This window comes from Pholis gunnellus (assembly GCF_910591455.1).
Source record: "Pholis gunnellus genome assembly, chromosome: 8".
Taxonomy (NCBI): Eukaryota; Metazoa; Chordata; class Actinopteri; order Perciformes; family Pholidae; genus Pholis; species Pholis gunnellus.
The window spans coordinates 17,190,473-17,210,655 of NC_136534.1; the positions used below are offsets into that span (position 1 = coordinate 17,190,473).

The following is a 20,183-nucleotide window of genomic DNA, read 5'->3' on the forward strand; positions in this document are numbered from 1 at the left end:
AATCTATCTATGACACATATACATTATTTAAAGTCGTGTAACACAATTCAATTCTAAGTTTTCTTTGGTAAATTAGCTGTATTTTCTGGCACCTTTTTAAAAAAAAGGAGCATCCAGATTACAAGTTGATTTCTCAACACATTTCTATAACTATCATCCAAACTAACGGAACACATGTAAGGTCAGCTAAGTTCATCACAAACTCCACAGTAGTAAGTCTTATTAACAATATGACAATATGTCACATACAGCACTTGTCTGTTTAAAATAAAACTCTCGCTCATGATTACAGTTGAGCCCAAAACCTGAGGCCAAAGTCCACTAAGTCCCTACAAAGTCGCTGTAAACACAGATCAGACTTGTTGTTATTTTCCTTTTTAAAGAAACAGTCTCTGATTAAGTTTAGAGGAAGGCATTGAGTTGGTGCCGCTGAGTGATCATCCTAAAAAATACCTGAAAGCCAAAAGGGACTTTTGTTTTACTCTCACACATTTTGATCTATGGTAAATGTGCTCATGTTATGGGCTTTTAGTGACAGGGGTCAAATGGGTATTTGGCGACGCCTCCAAAAAGCTCCACCTCTGACTCGGACCAAGCGATGACGTCTCCTCTGAGGTGGCTGCCGCAGGAGGCCAGGCTGTAGATGTCACTGGCAGTGAGGACATGTGACCACATGTGCACATCCGACACCTCACCCACAAATGACTGAGTGGCATCGAAACGGCCTCCCAGAATGTCCTAAAGGAGAAAGAGAGAGCAATAGCAGTAATCATTGCTTTCCATAACAAGAATTGAACATGTTCAATTTGTGCACAAATACAAGCACTTAATGAAGAACCAAAACTATAAATGTTTCAAGCTCGGAGCTCTTTGTTGGGTATTTATGTAAAATTTTGCAAATACATTTCTGCATTCAATGGCTCCCGTCCTGCAATGTGCATCTACAGAGAATAAATGTCTTTGTCTTTACCTGTTCCTGTCCCAGGATGAAGACCCCTCCAGGTTTGATAGGGTGCCAGGGGGAAAGATTCAACCCGGACCCCCTCTGCACTCCGTCTTGGTAGGCCTCCCACTGTCCATCCCGTGTTGACCAAGTCACACACACGTGGTGCCACTTTCCATCCCCAAGGGACAGAGGGAGCGTCACAGCCTGGGGATGGTGAGACAATGATATAAATACATCCTGGGGTAGTACAAGCAAGTCCACAACAAATTACCACAACCACACTTTAGATGGTGTGAAGCTGCTTAGACAGCAGGCAAGTCTTTTAAGATATGTCATTTTAAAGGAATTCCCTATATCATTAAATGTTCGGGATTATATGTGTGACACTGTTTCTTTATATCCTCCCTCACCTTGTCATCGATCAGCAGTTCCATGGGGTTGTTCCCCCACTCGATGAGCACCAGTTCATTGGCCTGTCCGGGTGCCGAGTAAGAGAAGGGCGTCCCCAGGCCGGGCCCCACGCCCGCCTTGATCCAAAGACACAAAGTCAGAGCGAAGATCTCTTGCATCAGCGTCCTCTTCACCCGCCCGTACATGTAGTTGGTTCTCATGGGGAAGCTGATCTGGAAGGCATCAGGACTCTTAAACTTTGTCCTGCTGGATCCTGTTTTTGAAGAGAAATAACATCGTACCATGACGACAAAACAATCTCACCAAAGGTCACGTCACGGTTCATTTAGAAACTCCTTTCCTGGTCGGAAATTTTGAGCAGAATTTGTCAGCAGAATGAGTTTGCCCAGACGTCATGCAATTGTTTTGTAAATGTTCAAATTTTAGTTTCTAATATCTTAAACTTCCATTTAGTAGCTGCTCTGGAGCGTCTGATCATGACTCATTTTGTTTTGGTTTTGTTAACAGCCGTTTCCAAGGTCAAGAATACATTTTAAAACTCTACTTCAATCTTGGTTTTGATAAAAAATCTTAGAAGATAATAACAGAAACACTTATTTTCAAATATTGACCATCCAAAATAAAGAATTTGTTGACAAAAATCAGTTTTATTTGTCGATAAATGTGCTAATGTAATATCCCAAAGAATCAGATATTACAAGTTTTGTTTGTGTGTTTCTTCCACACACTGCAAGTTCTTCCTTTGTCTTTGATAACATACGCAGCTGCAGAATACGCTACTAACACAACTTAGACCAAACAATGCTTCATTAATTTAAACTTGTCATAACTTATTGGCTGTTAGGAGTGACTGCATGTTAAAAAGTTACCACCCTGCTTGTGTACCTGTGAAGTGCAGCTGGTTGAGCATCTCTTCCAGTTTATTTGAGTGGAAACCAGTCCGCGGCCCTGGTTCTCTGTACCCTGTGTGTGAAAGGTAACTGTCTGCTTCATTGCTGGGGTGTTCTTCATCATGGTGGCCGTCATCGTGGTCCGCGTCTGCGTCATGATGGCCATCACTGTGGCTGTCATCGTGATGGTCAGTGTGGTTCCTGTTGTCACTGTGATCGCCATCGTTGTGGTCGTCGTTGTGGTCATTTGGGTGTCCGTCATCGTGATGGTCGCCATCGTGATGGTCTCCGTCCTCTCTGTGGCTGCTGTCTTCATCGTGGTGGTCCGGGCCGCTGAGGGAGGAGGTGCGATGGTGCAGCTGCTGCTCCAGAGCGCTGATCTTCCTCTGAAGCAGCTCCTTCAGAGAGCTGGAGTAAGTGATGGATGTGTTCCTCTTCTGCTGAGGAAGGTGAAGAACACACAGGTGAAGCATTGGTAAAAATGAGTATTTCCTTCCCTGTGCTTCCTATTTACAACAGTGGGGACAAAAGGCATCAGTGGTGCTTTGACATAGACACAAACTGACCTCAAGGAATCATGTGTGTCATAGTCTGTCACCTGCAAGTCTGTTGTGTGTCTCTTACTTCTTTGCTTTTACATTCCCTATTCATCTGTCAATCTCAAAAGCAACAGTCAGATATTAATTGTGTCTTCCTGTATCTACTTCTGCTTCTCTTCCTCTCAGGTAATCCAGGCTTTGTCGCTGCGCATGCCCTGATTAAATAGTCTGTCAAGGGAGATTACGATAATTACTGCGGATGTTAGACTCGTGCTGCCACCCCCCCATCTCCTCTACACACTCAACAGCTCCTGACATCAGTCTGTGATCACGATTCAGGGAGAAGAGCGAGCAGAAAAAGGACAAATAGATGTATCAAGAGAGTCAAAACAATGAGTAACTAAAGGGAAAACGGGACCACCTGAAGTGAAATGTCCCCAGTCAATCCAATGCTTAGGTGAATTAAGTAAGAGTATCTTACATCAGTGACGTCCACCTCTGAGCCTGTTGTCGCTCTGAGGGGCCCACTGAGGGCCATCAGAGTGACTCTCTTGCCAATGTGGAGAGTTGCTTTATGCAATTAAGTAATTCATTGTTCCTTTCTCTAAAGTACTTAGTGTGCATACTACTTTGGGACTTGATTATTCAGCAATCTGGTGACGGCAGCATTAATGTGTCCAAACAATGAAAAGACACATCGGGGCACGCTGCACATCACAAGCCTCCCTCTACTTCCACTTTCCTATTCATCAACTGTATTATATTTTCTTTAATCCACCATGTCTTTCTTCCTTTAGTTTTGTTTGCCGGTTGAAAAAGTCCCCCCCCCCCCCCCATTGTTGCTCACCTGCAGATTGTCCAGCCTCTCCTTCAGCGCCTGCAGCATCCTCTCCGTCTGCTCTGGTGATGATGTGATGTCCCCCGGTGTCACATGTCTATCCTTCCCCTGGTGGTTGACGCTGTGGCCCCCGTCGGCTCGTTGCCCCCCCACAGAGGTGAAGTGCGGTGAGTCTGGTATGAGGTTTCCATGGTGACCCTGCTGGTTGCCATAGTGCCTGTTGTCAGTGATCGTGTGATGGGGGTGTGAGGCTGTGCCGTGGAACTCGTCGTGAGGCGCCGCGCCTCGTCCGAGGCCCTCGCACAGGACGAGCTTGGCCGTCAGCTCTCTAATGGTCTCCCTCTGGTCCAGGATGGTCTCTTTCTGCTGGACATTGCTCTCCCTGAGGTGGAGGATGGTGGCTTTGGCCTCCTCGCTCGCCCCCCACCAGCCAGCAGGAGGTGCACTTTGATGGCCTGGTCCACCGGGCCCTGCTGCCCCTACACCTGGACCCCCTGTAGGGAAGCAGGCAGGGTCCGCGTCCACGGGAATAGGGGTGCAAACAAAGCGGGGGTGGGCTCCATAGTCATAGTCGGACCCTGAGCTGGCAGTTGAAGGGCAGAGGAGAAGTGAAAGTAAAGAAAAGCCAATGGGAACAAGGAACATGTCTAGAGACGGAGAGTTCCTCATAATCTCCATCCGCAGTTCAGCCGGTAAGTCTAAGGAGCTTGGCTTCACTTCAAAATGTGTGAGGCCAACTAAAGAAAAGGTTGTGTTGACTTCTTTGATGTCGAAGAGGAGACATTAGGGAGCGTGATCTCCATCGGCAGAGTATCCACTCATGACAAGAAGAAATCACAGTTTTGTCTTTTATCTTCTTTGTCACACGTTTATTTTTATTTCGGATGCTTCCTCTCTCCCACCGTCACTGACGAATGGAATAAACCTGTAAAACAAAAAATCTGATTTTAGATTATGGTTTTCTAGTAGCATCGACATAGGAGGGACACAACAGCACAATCATGTGTCCTAAAAGGCAGCGTTTTATGGAGACTTTCATTGAGTCAGCGATGTGCTTATTCAGCTCTATTCCTAATTATAATGCTGCTGTTGTTTTGGTTTGCATTACATTTTCATTTATCTGATATTTTTGTCCCAGAGTCCTGTATTTGTATCTACAAGTTAACAGACATGTCTGTTCTTTATTTGTGCCGTTCTAGTTAGTCAATTTTCTCAAACAAAAAAGAGACACTGTTAGACCAGGCTGGTGCATATGAACGGTCTTCTGTTCCCAGCAGGATGGGATGGTGGATGAACACCTCGGCGAAACGTCTCTGGCCCCAGTTAGCTGCAGTCTTTCTGACCAGTGACCTTACATGACACGGGCATGTGCCCAAACTACCAGAGGCTGTCCAGACAAGGATTAGTCCAAATCACAAGTGTGACATCCTGACTGGACCAGACAATGTCACGAGACTTTTGTTGGTAGTGTGAACATACTTTGATGGTTTTGACTTCCTTAAAGCCCAAAAGGAAGGCTGCAGAGACCCATTCAATCTTTTCATGATATAGGTTCACACATTGAATGTGGTGGTTATTTCAGTCTTATACTTGGAGGATGGGATTAAAAGCAGTACATTGTTTAAAATCTAGATCCCATAATGATCCCTAAACATCCATGTGTCCATGCGGTTCCACATTATATTCCCTATTTCTGCATCATTAAGCCTGGTTGACCCCTCTGAACACCGGAACATGTCCTTCATTATACAGGGTCGGCATTTTGAAATGGCACACACGTGATGTGGCAGCTAAACCTCACTGACCACCTGTTGCTCTCAGTGACCAGCCTCCACAATGTGTGTTGAAAGTTCATACGTGATTCACTGTACTTTATCAATAATGAAACAGAGTGGAAAAATACATACAAACAAACTAACAAAGACCAATTTAAAAATGTGATATTGAGCCTCAGAATTCATTTAGAAATAATTCCTTGTTTTGATTTCTTGAGAGTCATCAGTGTTATACTGTACTTATCGTTATAATAAAGAAACAGCCTTTGAACTTAAATGCATTCTGTCTCTGCAGTCCCTGTTGTGATTAACGGGGCTTACAGGAGAGACAGATGGTCGAGGTACAAAACCGTGTCACACCCAATCGACACAGTTTAGCCCTGAGTTTATTACCACAGGTCACTCAATTAACCTAATTGCACAGTTGTTGGCTACCTTAACCAGAGATAAGTGAGCTCGCGTGCTTTTGGGTAATCCATGGTGAGCAGTGGGCTCGTGCAACATCCCTGCACCATATGGTCAAGGTGGATATTCAAGTTGTGCGATTAGTCCCAAATTAAAAACTGACAGCAGCAGTTAGACCTCTGATAAAAAAAACTGTTGACTCTGACAAACAAAATGGAGAACTCTCTTTTTGTAAACAAACTGATTATTTCTAGACTAGACTGGATTGTAAAACTATAAACGTCCCAGTGCATTACAAGATCAATGTCAACATCGTTTTCTCTGGGGAGTGGTTCTCCCAAAATTAGTTGAGACACTTTTTTTAAGTTTAAGAAAAGCCTTCCTCAGCGTAAATTGTATCCACTTAAATTCTCATTGCTGGTGCTTCATCTACTTAATAGTCTTTCTTGTGTTTTTACTTAAATCTGTGAGATGCCAAAACAACAGATTTGGACGTTTACTGTCCACATAGAGCATCTCCTCATCACCGTTATATTTTATTTTGTATTTTTTTTGTATTATTTTTATTATATGTTGAATAATGAATTAATCTAGTTGGAACATGTACAATATAACCCGACAATAAAGATAAGGCAAAATGGAGCATTAATTATCATGAAAAAGCTTTAAATGCTATTTACTTCATCTTAATTAAGATTGTCACGTCGCCCATTATAGGATATATATGGGCAGCAGAGGTTGTTCTTAATATATTGCATTTCTGTTCAGAATCAGAGAGAAACTGTTGTCTCTTCCACCTGCGTTCTAGTTCACTCTCATGGCCTGCTACACAAACAGTATTCAGACAGTGAGTAGAAATATATATTTTAAGACAGATTTTTATCGCCCCTTAGTTGGATTCTAACAAACTCTGCAGCCGATCTCTTAAACATCCATTAAACAAAATGTGTTTAAGTGTAACTCTTCCATTTACCCTTCAGTTAACTTGTTTCAAATTCCTTAATCTTCCTTGAAAACTAAAAGAATCATATTTTGTAGAAAATCGAAAATATATAAGTTTACCTCTATTTTCCATCAGTGCTGGATAGAGATACATTCATCAACATGCAAGGATCCATTGTTCCGTGAACCATTTATTTTAGTGTTTTGTTAAATGCAAATGTGACGGACAGTGACATCATTGGAGATACCTCTGTAACTGTATTGAGACAACTTCAGTTACATTTAGTCGCAGTTGCTTTTAATAACTGACATCATCAATCCCCAAACTCATGTTTCTTTCTTCCTAATCTAAGTTGTTTCATGTCATAGTTGAATGACTGGCTAATTACAAAATGTTCATATTTCTTACTGAAAAAATGTTTATGTTTCTTTGCTTCTAAATGATAAAAGGTAAACACTACGACTGTTAACTGTCCTCTGCTACACCTCGTCGAAATACTTGAACTAATATAAGACAAGGTTAACACTATAAAAGCGTCCGTACCTGTGAGTCCCTGTGAGTCCCTGTGAGTCCTTGTGAGTCCTTGTGAGTCCTTGTGAGTCCTTGTCCACTGTAGTGAGTTAGTCCACCTCACACACTGATCAGATTGAGAGAGATTTACTCCAGAGAAGAGCTCAACTCTTTCTATCCCTCCTTCGTTGTCTCTACCTCTCTTTTCTCTCCTCCTCCTCTCCTCCCCTCCTTCAGCTTTGTTGTGTTTTTCTTGGAAGACCCCTCCTCTTTTCCTTCCAGACTCCTTTGCCTCTTTAACATCCTACTCGCTGCTCCATCGTCTTTATTTTTATCCTGGAAATGTGCTTATATTTGTTATATATTATCCTTCTCTGACAACCTACATGAACACTTTTTGTATTTTTTATTTGACCTCTGATGTAGAATTATCCTCTCTAACAGGACACAATCATTGGCTCAGCTCCTCCAGCGAGACGTCACACAGCTCACCTAGATCTCAGCACGGGAGTAATTGGCCTGATTAATTACTCGTCTCTTCCAGTCCGACTGACAGCCAGAGAGGCAGCGGCAGGACAGCAGATGGCTGATTTAAGGTCAGAGAAAATCACTCAACACCAGCTAATGGAGCCAGCATGTTGATTACAGGACAGACAACAGGTTTTAGACACAATGGCATATATCGGGCCTCTGGGTATTAAAACCTTCTCAATAAAAGAACCTGAATAATTGCAAAATTAATTGGTTCTGTGACTCTGTCTTTATGTGTAATTACATCTTAATTACGAAAGTTACGTTTCTCAGAAGTGTCTGAACATGACGTAAATGTTGTTAAAAGCTAGTATTACATTTACTAAACCCTGCAAACATATATTTGATATTTATATTATTTGTTGTATTCATAATATGAAATATATATATATATATATATATATATATATATGTCATATTTTGTAGAACTGTGAAAATTCAAAGGGCATAAAACGTGTCTTGTTTTAACTGTTGATATATTCTGTGTTAGTTTGGACTGTCTATATGTTATAGTCGTATCGCATCTCATCAGATCAATGACGTAAACACAAAGAAAAGAGACACACTCATTTATATAACAGTACAGTACACAACAGTACTATTTACCATTGTGCATACACTCAGCGTACAAAGTATCTTCCCATCTCAGTTATCTAAAACTGTGTAAATCCTTATTTATCTCACCTTTACCTACATCTTCTCATTTGTTATTTAGGTTTAATGGGGGAAATCAATGAGCATCGTGACTTTTACATGGATTTCCCTCATCAGTGCCCAGAAGAGAGTTCGTTTCAGAACTGACATATTTTGTACGTTTTGGACTGGTTTTGACCTCTCAGAGAGCTTTACTTCTATGTGTGGTGATACTTTGACTCCTGTCTTTGTCTCTTTGGACATAGATAGACGTGAGAGGTGTGCATGAGTCATCTGTATTGTTTAATAAGTCAGTGTGAGTTGGGTTCTCCTGTCTGTCAATCTCCTTATCACGTGTGAATTAGGCCCAGAGTGGAAGCAAGCCGACACGAATAGCTTTACGGCTCAGGTCCAAGGACAGCAGACTAAAGACACTCCAATGTGTTCGCCTCGACACCGAGGTGACCCAGAACCCAAAAGATCATCTGCTGCGGCTGGCAGACTGGAGGCTACTCTGATGACGGGAAGAGATGAGGTCTCGTCTTTTGAATTGACAGAAGGTCCTGGACGCCCTGCTACTGAGTAAAGACACTTTGATCTGTTTTTTTGGTGTAGGTTTGACTTGTTCTGGTTGTGTCCATTCATACAAAATAGGTTAGTGCAGGTTGTCATGAGAGACACTGAGCTGAGGTGAGGTTTGGACAGTGAAGCCTGTAAAGTAACACCTGAGTAGAACATATTTACATAGCTGTGCTGAATGTTTCATTACTGGTTTTATTTAACATTGAGGTAAATTCTCAACATTATGAATTACATGTGTTTATAAGGGTGTATTTTTTTGTTTCTACCTGCCTGTTTTGGTCTTAAAGATACAGAGTTAATGTCTACAGTCTTCACGTGTTGCACCACTGTAGCTGTTGGTCTGATGCAGGGGAGGTGCTGCAGGAAATGATGTCACACTATCGCCACCACCTGGGGAAAACCTGCAACTGTAACAAAAGACAGCTTCAGTGAGACACCTAAATGCACTACAAGTGATGTCCACCACTCTGGCTTTATGGGCTCTATGTACATATCCACAAAATGTGCAGTTGTAAAGCACCGACACTGTACTTGAGACCAATGCACCACATTTTAGATGGAAATACTTACATCCACTATAATTATCTGACAGTTATAGTACATGCATTCTCTATACTGTTGGGTAATTAAATTTACTGGATAACTATTTGTCATATTTTATATCATAACTTTATCAATCTGAATCTGCAACGGTCAAATAAATATCATATATATAAGATAAGTAAATACAAAGTTTTAGCATTTCCAGCCTGTGAGAGTGACATCAGTAGCTCAGGGTTACAGCTCTGGTAAAGTTGAGTGCTTGAGTAAATATACTTTCCAACACTGTGTGAAAAACTATCATCTACAAGCAGGGTGGAGGATTCAGATCTTTTACTGAAGAAAAAGTAGTAATAGTGCATTGTACAAATACTCTAGTAAATCAAAATTCTAAATCAAGTTTAAGTAAAAGTACACAAGTGTCAAACTGATACCGAAAGTAAAATAGTTCAATGTGCAGAATTGCCCATTTCAGAGTAATATATATTATATTACTGGATTTAAATTATGTCGGTATCAATGTGTGCATCACTTTAGTGTTGCAGTTGGTAAAGGTGGAGCTAATTGTAATTACTTTATATACTGCTGGGTGGCTGAAACTATAATAGTATAGGCTGAGCATATTTATATATTCTATTAATCTGCAAAGTAACTATAGCTGTCAAATAAATGTTGTGGAGTGAAAAGTACAATATTTGCCTCTGAAATGTAATGGAGTAGAAGTATAAAGTATGGAAAAAAAGAAAGTACTCAAGTGAAGTACAAGTATCTCAAAATTGTGCTTTAGTACAGTACTCAGGTAAATGTACATCATTACTTTCCATTGACCCTAAACGTTGTGAGGACTTCCCCCCACTCTAACCTCTCCAGCACCTTTATTCATACATGAGCCTTTAATCTTCTTAGCATTTTATTGCAGTAAATGAAGGGCCATGCAGGGCCTCCTCCTCCTCCTCCTCCTCCTCCTCCTCCTCCTACTTGTGTCCCCCCTTTGAGAATGGGGAGCAGGAATATGTGAAGGTCCGGGTGTATGTAGGCCAGCGATAGGCCTGCATGTGCTGCTCTGTCTTTGGCTTAAAAAGTTCAAGTCATTATTCTCCTGCCTCCTATTCAGACGAGGTCCCGTTGGCTCATTGTTATTCTGCCCGAGTGACAGAGAGAGAGGGAGACACAGAATGGGAGGCTGACTGTGGTTTCCAACTGCAGGGAGCTGGTTGTACTGGGCGGGGGTTTTTGTCGGTGGTTTTTTTTTCTTTCTGGCCGGTTTGTGCGGGCGTGGAGGCATGTTTGTAATCGGCTCAGTAATGAGGAGAGGTACTGAACGGCACCAAATATCTGACCCCGATTCCTGAGAGTAGAGAGGCAGAGAGAGGAGGGAAAGGAGAGAGAGAGAGGGCCATGTGAAAAAGGGGTGGAGGGGAGATTTAGTGCTCTGCTGGATGAAACAACCCCCCACTAACTAACCGAGAGGGAAAGTAGCCTAATGGGAAGAAAAGAGGGGGTGTTGTACTGTTCATTTAGCACTCAAAGACGCGCAGGAAGCCTTTATCGTTTCCCACAATGAGATCGGAAAAGGTATGTAACTTTTCTTTCTTTCAAAGTAGCTGAATTATGTGTTACTGTTTTAGAAATGGAAGTGGAGCTGAGAGATCAACAGGTAGCTGTTAGTGCGCTGCACCGTGTGAACAAATGACAGGGTGCTTAGGAAAAAGCGTAAAGTAAAAACATCCACTGTGTAATTACCCAACTTATTTATTCATGTGCATATGCACAGGCACGCAGGTTTAGCATGTTGTGCTTGTGCTTTTTTTGGGGGGGGTTATATTGCATTTGCCTCAGTATTTCTAAAGACTTTGATGTACTTGTTGAAATAAGATGAGATGGTGCAGAAGAAAAGGCTCACTTAGTGCTGGAGTACTGTTTTAGCTGCAATGTTGCACCATTCATTCTCTAGAGAAAGGCAGGAAGTAGATGCATGAATATCTGGCATCATTTAACCATGAAACAAAACAAGACACTTTCAAAACCACCAAAATGAACTGTTACTTTTAATTCTTGCATAAATCATTTAAATACAATTTTCTTTTCGGTTCAGCAATGTCAAAAAATAGAAAGAAAGTCACCATAATTTGCTCCACAATCAATTGTTTTTTCTGAGCATTAATCTAAAACCCAAAGATGTTCAGTTGACCATCATGTAATACAGAGGAAAACAGTGAATCCTCACAAAGGTTTTTTTTGGGGACATTTTTTCTTGAAAAGTTACTCAAACAAGTAATCAATGATCAAAATGGTTGGAGATCATAATTATTCCGTTGCAGACTCAGGTGAGATTAATGGTTAATTAATGTTTTTTAAATGCAATGTTTGCTTCCAAACCGTTTGAAGAAATTTAAAGAGGCCAAACCGCATGAATGCATCTTCTGTATCGGTTTCCCAACCACCTGCAGACTGTTCCTGTTGCATCCTGAAACAAGCGACACTTTATGTCTTAGAATTAAACCACATTAAGATAGAATATACACACGCAAATTATCTTTTATTTATCTTCAGTATTTTATTTAATCATTTAAATTGATGTGCAAAGCTTTAAAGTCCTTCAAACTAAAGAAAGTTTGGACAAAGCTCCCACTTTTCTGTCTTTTCCTGCAGCTAATACAGCTCCTCTGACATATTACAGAATACACCAGGGTGGCCTTAATGAGCAAGAGACTGGAAATGTTTTCTTTGTGTCATATACTATTAGTTGATCTGGGTCAACGTTTTCTCTGTAATCTCACTGTAACAAAGGAGGACTGCACAGGGAAAACCGAATGAGCATTTTGCCATAAAATCCAGACTTGCAGTCCTTCAAACCCGCAACAGGGTCGTCCTCTCGGCCGAGGAAACGTTGTTGTCGCGTGTTTGTTCAGTGCTCTGACACCTGTGACTCGGACTGGAGGAGCCCATTGTTCTTATCTGAAATGGTATAACTCGTCTGGCACACAAATCTTGGAGAAATATTTAGGTTGCCGTAATGTTGCGAAGCGATAATGTAGAAACTGGCAGCTGAGACACAGAGGAGATCCATGTGAAAATAACACTGCTGACCTCAGACAAAACACAAGACGGTCTGACATCCTCTTCACTTATTGTGATGGTTCGATGGCCTTAAAAAACCCTCTGGCTGGTTCAAATCCCACCCTTACAGTCATTTATAGAGATAACAATGGCACTTATTGTGTTGGGAATATGAGGATTTCAGATTTTTGTAGTTGCTTCTTAAGAGCAAAGGAGAAACTTCCAGTCAGTTCTTCTACCTCCCAATGATTTTATCATACGGTTGTTTCAGGTCCTCTTTACACGTGGCACAATAGCAACAATTGACACTTGCTGTGAAATATAAAATAACACAAATAAGTGCATTGATAGCATCTTTCCTCTATTGACATGAAGATAAAAACACCTGAATTTGGATATACTCATCAAGTTTTAGGGTAAATCTTATGGGTCATTGTTAGAGATCATCACTCACTGTATCTGTTCTTTGTGTTTCCTCTTTTAGGGGGTAGCTGTCTTCTGTAAAGCTTAACGCCCTGAACAACAGAAACAAACAATACAAAATCACATTGTGGCAGCATATAACTGAGAGAAGAAACATGTCTCGAACAGAAGAGGTCAACAAGATGACAGAAAATGTCTATAAGGTATGTCTCCTCCGTCTATTTCTCTCTCTTGTCTGCACCAACATTGAAACATAATCAAGTGTAGAGAATTGGTTTGAAATATGAAAACGCTCCTCAAATTTGCTTGCAATAATTTAACTATCCTTGTTATTTGTGTGTATCATTGTCATCAGGGGATTCTGGACCAGTTCAACCCCAGTCTGAAGAACTTTGTGACCATGGGGAAACACTATGAGAAAGCCCTGACAGGTCAGTCAAACACGGGATAATTCAGGAGCCACTGGCCTTTGATTTGTCTGAATCACTGAACAGGATATCTTTCAGTTTTCCCAAATATGTACTCTCTTCTTCAGGAGTAACTGTGGCGGCCAAAGGATACTTTGATGCTCTGGTGAAACTTGGAGAGCTGGCGAGCGACAGCCAAGGCTCCAAAGAGCTGGGTGAGTGAGCGGCTGGTAGAGAAGAACCGGGTTGAAGAGCAAATAAAACTAAGTTTGTGATGGACCTAATAAAGTTAAGAGAGTTGATGCGACAGCTGGAGAGAAGTTGAAAATAGCCTGTGTTGGTGAGGGAGGAGATGAAGACAAGAGGGAGTGAGGAAATGTAGAGAGAGAGAGGGAGAGAACAGAGGGAAAGGGAGAGAGTAGGGTCATTGTTGGGAGATTAACAACACCACATGATCTCATTGTAATGCTGAAAACAGCGGGGGAGGCAGGCAGGAGATTCGGAGGGCGAGATGCCAGCCACCACATACTACAGAGCTGTGTGACCGAGGGAGGGACACACAGCTGACCGCCACTTTGTACATGAGAAACTGTGTTAAAACAGCACGCTTTATGACATTTCTACTGATGCGTTGTCCTGCATCTCTGTAGATGTTGACACTGTTGTGAACAGCCATCATTAGAGCACAGATTTAAGGTTTTCTGCACAGGTTAATGATGCACCGTAGCTAATAAACGCAGATGATCTAAATGATGTATAATACTGATTGCCTTCACTGTCCTGTGTTTCACTGCTGCTCACAGGAGACACACTGTTTCAGATGGCCGAGGTCCACAGACAGATTCAGGTGCAGCTGGAAGACGTGGTAAGACTGTGTGCACAAATAATTTCATGTTATCGGCAAAGTATTATTTTAGCAAACATTTTGAAATATATCTTGTGACCAGGAGTACCATTGTTAGTTTATTAAGAAAGTTAGTTTATTTTTTTTATGAATTGTGATGTCACAGTGTCAGTATCCTCTAAAACTCTGCATATGGATCTTTCATCAACAGTTGAAGCTGTTTCACTCTGAGCTGCTCGCCCAGTTGGAGCAGAAACTGGAACTGGATATTAAATACCTCACAGTAAGTTAAAACATCCATTCACTTCTGATATATGAAATGTTTAGTTGGCTGGAAGGCAAAGGCAGTGGGAGGCAAGTTTATTTGTGTAGCTAAATTTAAATTAATAATGGAAATTATTGAATAAATGATGTGACAATACTGAAGGATAATTGTGTTAAATGTATCTGATTAATGGTTTTTAAAAAAAAGTTCACCGTAATAAATAAAAGTGGACTCAACCACACTTAAATCTTAAATATTAGCTCTGTCAAACCTCCTTTCATTCAACACTTATTGAATACATCTTCTGATTTTTTTTTCCGCTTCCCTCTCAGGCCACTCTAAAGAAGTATCAGAGTGAGCGGAGGTCTAAATCTGAGTCTATCGAGCGCTGCCAGTCTCAGCTGAAGAAACTCCGCAGGAAGAGCCAGGGCAGTCGCCACCCGAACAAATATGGAGACAGAGAGATGCAGGTAAGTGAAGCCCAGAGCTCCACGTGGGTGGTGGAAAGAAGTACAGATTTAATACACCGATTTTTTAATAAAATGCACAATTTAGTAACACTCAGCATAACAGCAGATTAAAAAAGGTGTGTGAGCATTTGTGTAAGAAATAGGCCAGTGTGAATAAGATTAAAGAACAATCTGCCTCAGCTGATTCCTCAGAGCAACTTAGTGCACAAGCCTTTACTGGAGGAATAGGAACGATATAACAGGGTGAAAGGGTTTAGCCACTTGGAGGGTTATGTCGGATCAAAAAGGTCACCAGGGAAAAAGTATAAAGATTTATGATTTGGATTTGGTTATCATCGTGCAACAGGCAGGATATGACCTCACTTATTCCTCTCCGTACAATGTGCATTAAAGGTCACTCCGTCTCTGAGTGCTACATGTGGTTGTGAATGCAGGACTGTACGTGCATGTTTAAGGATGTTCAGGTTTGCAGTTAAATCCCTCTGGCGTTTCCTTCAGTTTGTGGAGTTGATGAGTCGTCGCCAAGGCGAGCTGGACGCACTGGTGGCCTCGGGTTACAAGTCCGCGCTCACAGAGGAAAGGAGACGATATTGCTTCCTGGTGGACAGACAGTGTTGTGTCACCAAACTGCTCATCAACTACCACTCCAAGGTGATCTGTTCACATTTACTTATTTATTCATCAGGTAACATTCTGAAATCCAGATGTATTAAAGTATTCTCCTTTTAACATTATTCTCCTTCTGATTATTATCCAGGTGAGAGAGCTCCTGTCTCAGAAACTCTCTTGTTGGCAGCAGTCATGTTCTCAGCCCACAAAACTCCCAGAGCGCGCTCTGAATCTGCTGCGTCACACTGCGCCTCAAGGCTCAGGGGCTGCTGGGATAGCCGAGGTCCTCCGCCACACAAAGATCGGCTCCGCTCAGCCAGAACAGGTCAGGTCATTTTTATTTATACCGTGTCAGATGTCTGATGTGTTCTTTGGACTTAGTATTAATCTCAGCATCGTGTGTGGTTCCCACAGAAGGATTACATGGTGGGTTGATGGCTTGAAACCCACAAAACCCACAAAACCATCTAGAGAGTTTGGACAAAGTCGTTGTTTTCCAAGTTACACGTAACTCTCACGCCTTGCTCGGAAGTTCTGAGTCAAGTCACAATTTAATTCCTGTATTAGTCATTATAGAATTAAGAACAGTAACCCATCAATGACCGATACGTAGCTAAGATATCGCTGATTCTTAATTGATTCTAAAAGAAAACATTTAGGCTTTTAAAATCTTGGATGCATATTCTGTAAGTCCAAGAGAAGTCCAACTGGAAGTGACAAGATAAGTCTAAAGTCAACAGATTTGTAAGTCTGACTCAAATCTAAGTCAGGTGACTTGAGTCCACACTTTTGGTACCTGGAAACTTAACACTAAAAACTTTAATAAGACATTCACAATATTAGATTTTTAACAGTGGCTTCTAATTTGTGGTAGTTAACGGTATCTGTCCTCGATTTTTCAGAGGCTCTCTGTTCAAGAAGTCCCCCCTCTGTTGAATGGAGACTCCAGTCGCTCCCAGCAGCGCTCACTCCCCTCCTCCTCCCAGAGTGAAGCCTGTCTTTCTCAGGGCTCCCCCCAGACTTTCTGCTCTCTCTCCACTGGAGGAGCTGCTGGAGGTTCATCACGAGGAGCGTCTCCTCAGCACTCCAGCACACCTCTCAGTGCATCAGCCAGCCCCCTCCCCGAGAGCAGTGCCAGTGGCAGCGTCAGCCCGGCTGCGTCCACCCCCACCACGTCCGGCGGCTCGGCCCAGCAAAGCTCTCTCCTCCTGGCCACCAACACATCCAACCTCTCCCCGAGCCTCATCCCCTCCACGGTGATGACGCTCAGCCAGATCTCCTCGGCCGGCATCTCTCTGCACGGCATGACCCTCCCCATCACCCACAGCGCTCCTCACAGTCCGCCACTGCCCCACAGTGCTCCTCTCTCCAGGGCCATGACTCCTGTGCAGCTACTGCACCAACAGGTGGGACCAGGGGGAAGCAATGCGTCATCCCCGTCACATAATCCCTGGCTGCTGAAGACCGCTGACATGTGTGCAACAGCTACACTTCCACTGCCGAGGAGACCTGTCAGTGAAATGAGGCTGGGCGGCTTCCAGGGTAAGATGTGACGAGTCTCTTCTGTATGTTTGATTGTCTCCAGCTGTTGATTTGGCAACATCTGTGGTGCGGGGCAAACATTCATGCCAAACAAACTCACAGTGTATTTATAAGGAATTACTCCCAGAAATGTTTACAAGTGATCCGCTGACAAAAATACTTTTAATGTGAAGCAGCAGCATAAGTCAATGTTGTGTTTTCATGAGCAGTAACTTAATACACTTATGACACAGCTGTAGGAGAGCGAAAACTAAAAAGTCACGCTGATATCAGTGAGATAAAGAGATTGTCAGTGACAATAACTTTTAATCCACTTTCTTCTCTCCCAAGGCTCCAGTCTCCCCAGGATGCTGCCTTTATCTGGACCTTCCAGTGTGGAAGCCATGTTCCCTCACACTCCCGGAGCATCGGAGGGAGGCGGCCTAGGAGGCGGGGCTTGCTTACTGCACTTCCTGCCTGGTGACAACATCACCCTGCTCATCTCTGAGCCCAGAGACGGGTGGCACTACGGTCAAAATGAACGAACTGGACGGTATGTTTTACAAATCTCACATTGATGTAGAAAACCACAGAATGATCGGCCGTATAACTTGAGAGGGGGCTTGTAATGTCTTGCACTGGTGTGATGCACAAAATTAGAAGACTCTGAAATGTCTCATGCCATAAGACAAGGCTGTGTGTTCAGGCGTCACCATAGCCGAAATAAATCAAGGACACCACTTCCCCTTAACCTTGTGTTTCTTTCAAGTTTAAGTAGAACTACTTCTCACATTGCATGCTGTGTGCAAGCTTCTCTCTGTCACCAGGTTAACAAATATATTTATATAGGACAATGGAGAGTTTTCTTCATCACACACACCCCTGACTTGCTGCTTTATACTCTTGTTGTATTATTCATCAGTGGAATACAATTTTCCCTCACAGGAAAGGCTGGTTCCCTTTCTCCTACACTCAGTCACAGCACAGTAAGATGGATCACCTCGAGAGGTAAGTCAAAGAAGAACAAACACTCAAATCTGGGGGTTTAGAGATTGTTGATGAACTTTGACACTGTTAGTGACAGAACTTCTTCCTTCTCTTCCCTTCAGTTGTTTTACAACTCATTATATCAGCAATCAGCAAAAAGTAGGAAGTTATTCCATTGCTTTATTCACAGAAAAACGTAATGGGGTCATTTTCATGTGGGGAATAATATGACACCCTTACCAATTCCATCTGTATTCTCAATAAATCAAAACATCCTCAGCCGGACCACACAGAAAGTGCAGAGGAGCTCATAAACTGCAGAATGACACTTACTGTTTGCCCTCTCAGTCTTTCCACCGCCCTTTCCCTCATACAGTCACTTCCAACGCCAACAGCTTTGTTGATGAATTAACACAAAACCAACATCTCTCAACTCATGTTTCCCTTTGTCTTTTTCCTTGTGTATTCTTTCCTCTTCCTTCCCTCCAGCTCTCTCTTCTTGTCTAAGGCTAACAGCACCAGTACGGGCCAACTTGACAAGCTGGTGTCTGCAGGTCTCCCTGCCCTCACCCCCGAATCAGAGGAGGAGCACTCCCTTCCTCCACAGAGGGTCAGCACTTTCCGCCCGCGCCCGTACAGCATGGCCGACAGCAACAAGGTCAGAAACATGAAACCTTTGGGAGGAGGTCAAAGGTCAATGTGTTCTCCAAACTGAGCCTCACTGTTAATGGAGGAGATACAGACGCTTCATACTAATGGAGATTTAGTCAAAATATCCTTTTAATATTATCTCTTCTTCACATTTCAGATCACCGCAGAATTGGTCTCTCCACCACCCTCTCCAACCAGGTAACTTTTAGCAATTCAAAGGTGCTTTGTTTGTCATTAAAGGGGCATTCCTCCAGCTTTATATGTCGCAGTCAATTTGCTAGTCACGTCTGGGGATTACCAATCTCAAACTGAAGGCAGGGTTACAAACTAGGAGCTTTGAGTTTGAAGCTACCAGGCAAGGAGGGTCTAACATAAGAAGCTATGGGCTCGAATACGTCATCATGGGACGAGTAGAATCCAGTGTTTTTGGCATTCAATTTAGTTTTTTAGCTAAGCTGACGGCATGGCTCTGGGTCTGTTGCTTTGGTGGAAAATGAACTCTTGGATGAGTTGCCATGTAATGTTGTACAGACATTCATGGTGCCAAGAGGATGAATCCTAATGACTGAGGTGATCACTTGACTTTTCATCTAGCGTGCTCAACAAGAGTAGAAGTACAGCCATGCTAGCTGCTAGCATGGCTGTACTTCTACTCTTGTTTCTTTTTGCTTGTTTCTTGCATTTCCTACTGTTTGCATGTACAATACTTATTTGCAAAAGCTCCCCTTTAATCACCAGTTTATATAATGTGTAACTGTCGTACTTTTTCATTTTTCTTCTTTCCTCCTTTCAGGGCCAATCCATTTGCCCACGTCCGACTTAGAAGAACTGTCACCAACGATCGCTCAGCTCCCATCATTGAGTAAGAGATTTATTCCCACAGCAGCAACCTTGCTCTCTGTGGTTTGTCAGTCCATCAAACCTCAGGTTGAATCCTGGAAACAGCTCATTGGTTGATGTTGATTCTTTACTTTGGATGTTCTTTTTCGCAAATGAATTAAATACAGATTGTGTTTCTTGTGCAGGAATAGAACATCTTTAAATCAAAGTATAAATGTATCAAAGTATATCGCGTGTAAAGGCTGACCTGTTATAAATATGATTACAATCCATTCAACTTTAAGGTAGTCTATAGGACAAAACTAGAAACAAGACTACTTCTGTGTGAGTGAAACACTGACATTGAAATAAAGTCTAGGTTAATTCTAATGAAACAGAAGTAAGGTGTTTAACTGTACTTAGTTTAGTGATTGAGAGCGACATACTGTATTGTCCACAATAACTAACATTTTCAGGTTTTTCCCGGCCAATGAAAGATGCCGCTTATATCTCTTACTGTTTTACAGTGATTTTTTTTTCTCGACGTAACCTTGCTGTAGTTATTTCTTGTGCCATTTTCAAAA

General features: G+C 42.3%; 2 protein-coding genes across 2 annotated transcripts; one reads left to right on the forward strand and one right to left on the reverse strand.

The window, feature by feature from the left end:
• Positions 1-528: 528 nt before the first annotated feature.
• LOC306699769 (neuronal pentraxin-2) lies at positions 529-4,302 on the reverse strand (the record flags this gene model as incomplete). The annotated part of the gene is made up of 5 exons (XM_079164497.1): positions 529-738; positions 971-1,150; positions 1,357-1,610; positions 2,243-2,687; positions 3,634-4,302. The coding sequence occupies 5 exons, from the start codon at positions 4,300-4,302 to the stop codon at positions 529-531; spliced, it is 1,758 nt and encodes a 585-aa protein (XP_079020623.1).
• An 8,879-nt stretch (positions 4,303-13,181) lies between these two features.
• On the forward strand, positions 13,182-19,693 carry LOC306699766 (BAR/IMD domain-containing adapter protein 2; the record flags this gene model as incomplete). Its single annotated transcript, XM_079164493.1, has 14 exons — positions 13,182-13,229; positions 13,382-13,457; positions 13,562-13,648; positions 14,237-14,298; positions 14,489-14,560; positions 14,875-15,012; positions 15,511-15,663; positions 15,770-15,946; positions 16,524-17,170; positions 17,501-17,695; positions 18,088-18,150; positions 18,619-18,787; positions 18,938-18,978; positions 19,574-19,693. The coding sequence occupies 14 exons, from the start codon at positions 13,182-13,184 to the stop codon at positions 19,644-19,646; spliced, it is 2,001 nt and encodes a 666-aa protein (XP_079020619.1). The 3' UTR covers positions 19,647-19,693.
• Positions 19,694-20,183: the final 490 nt, after the last annotated feature.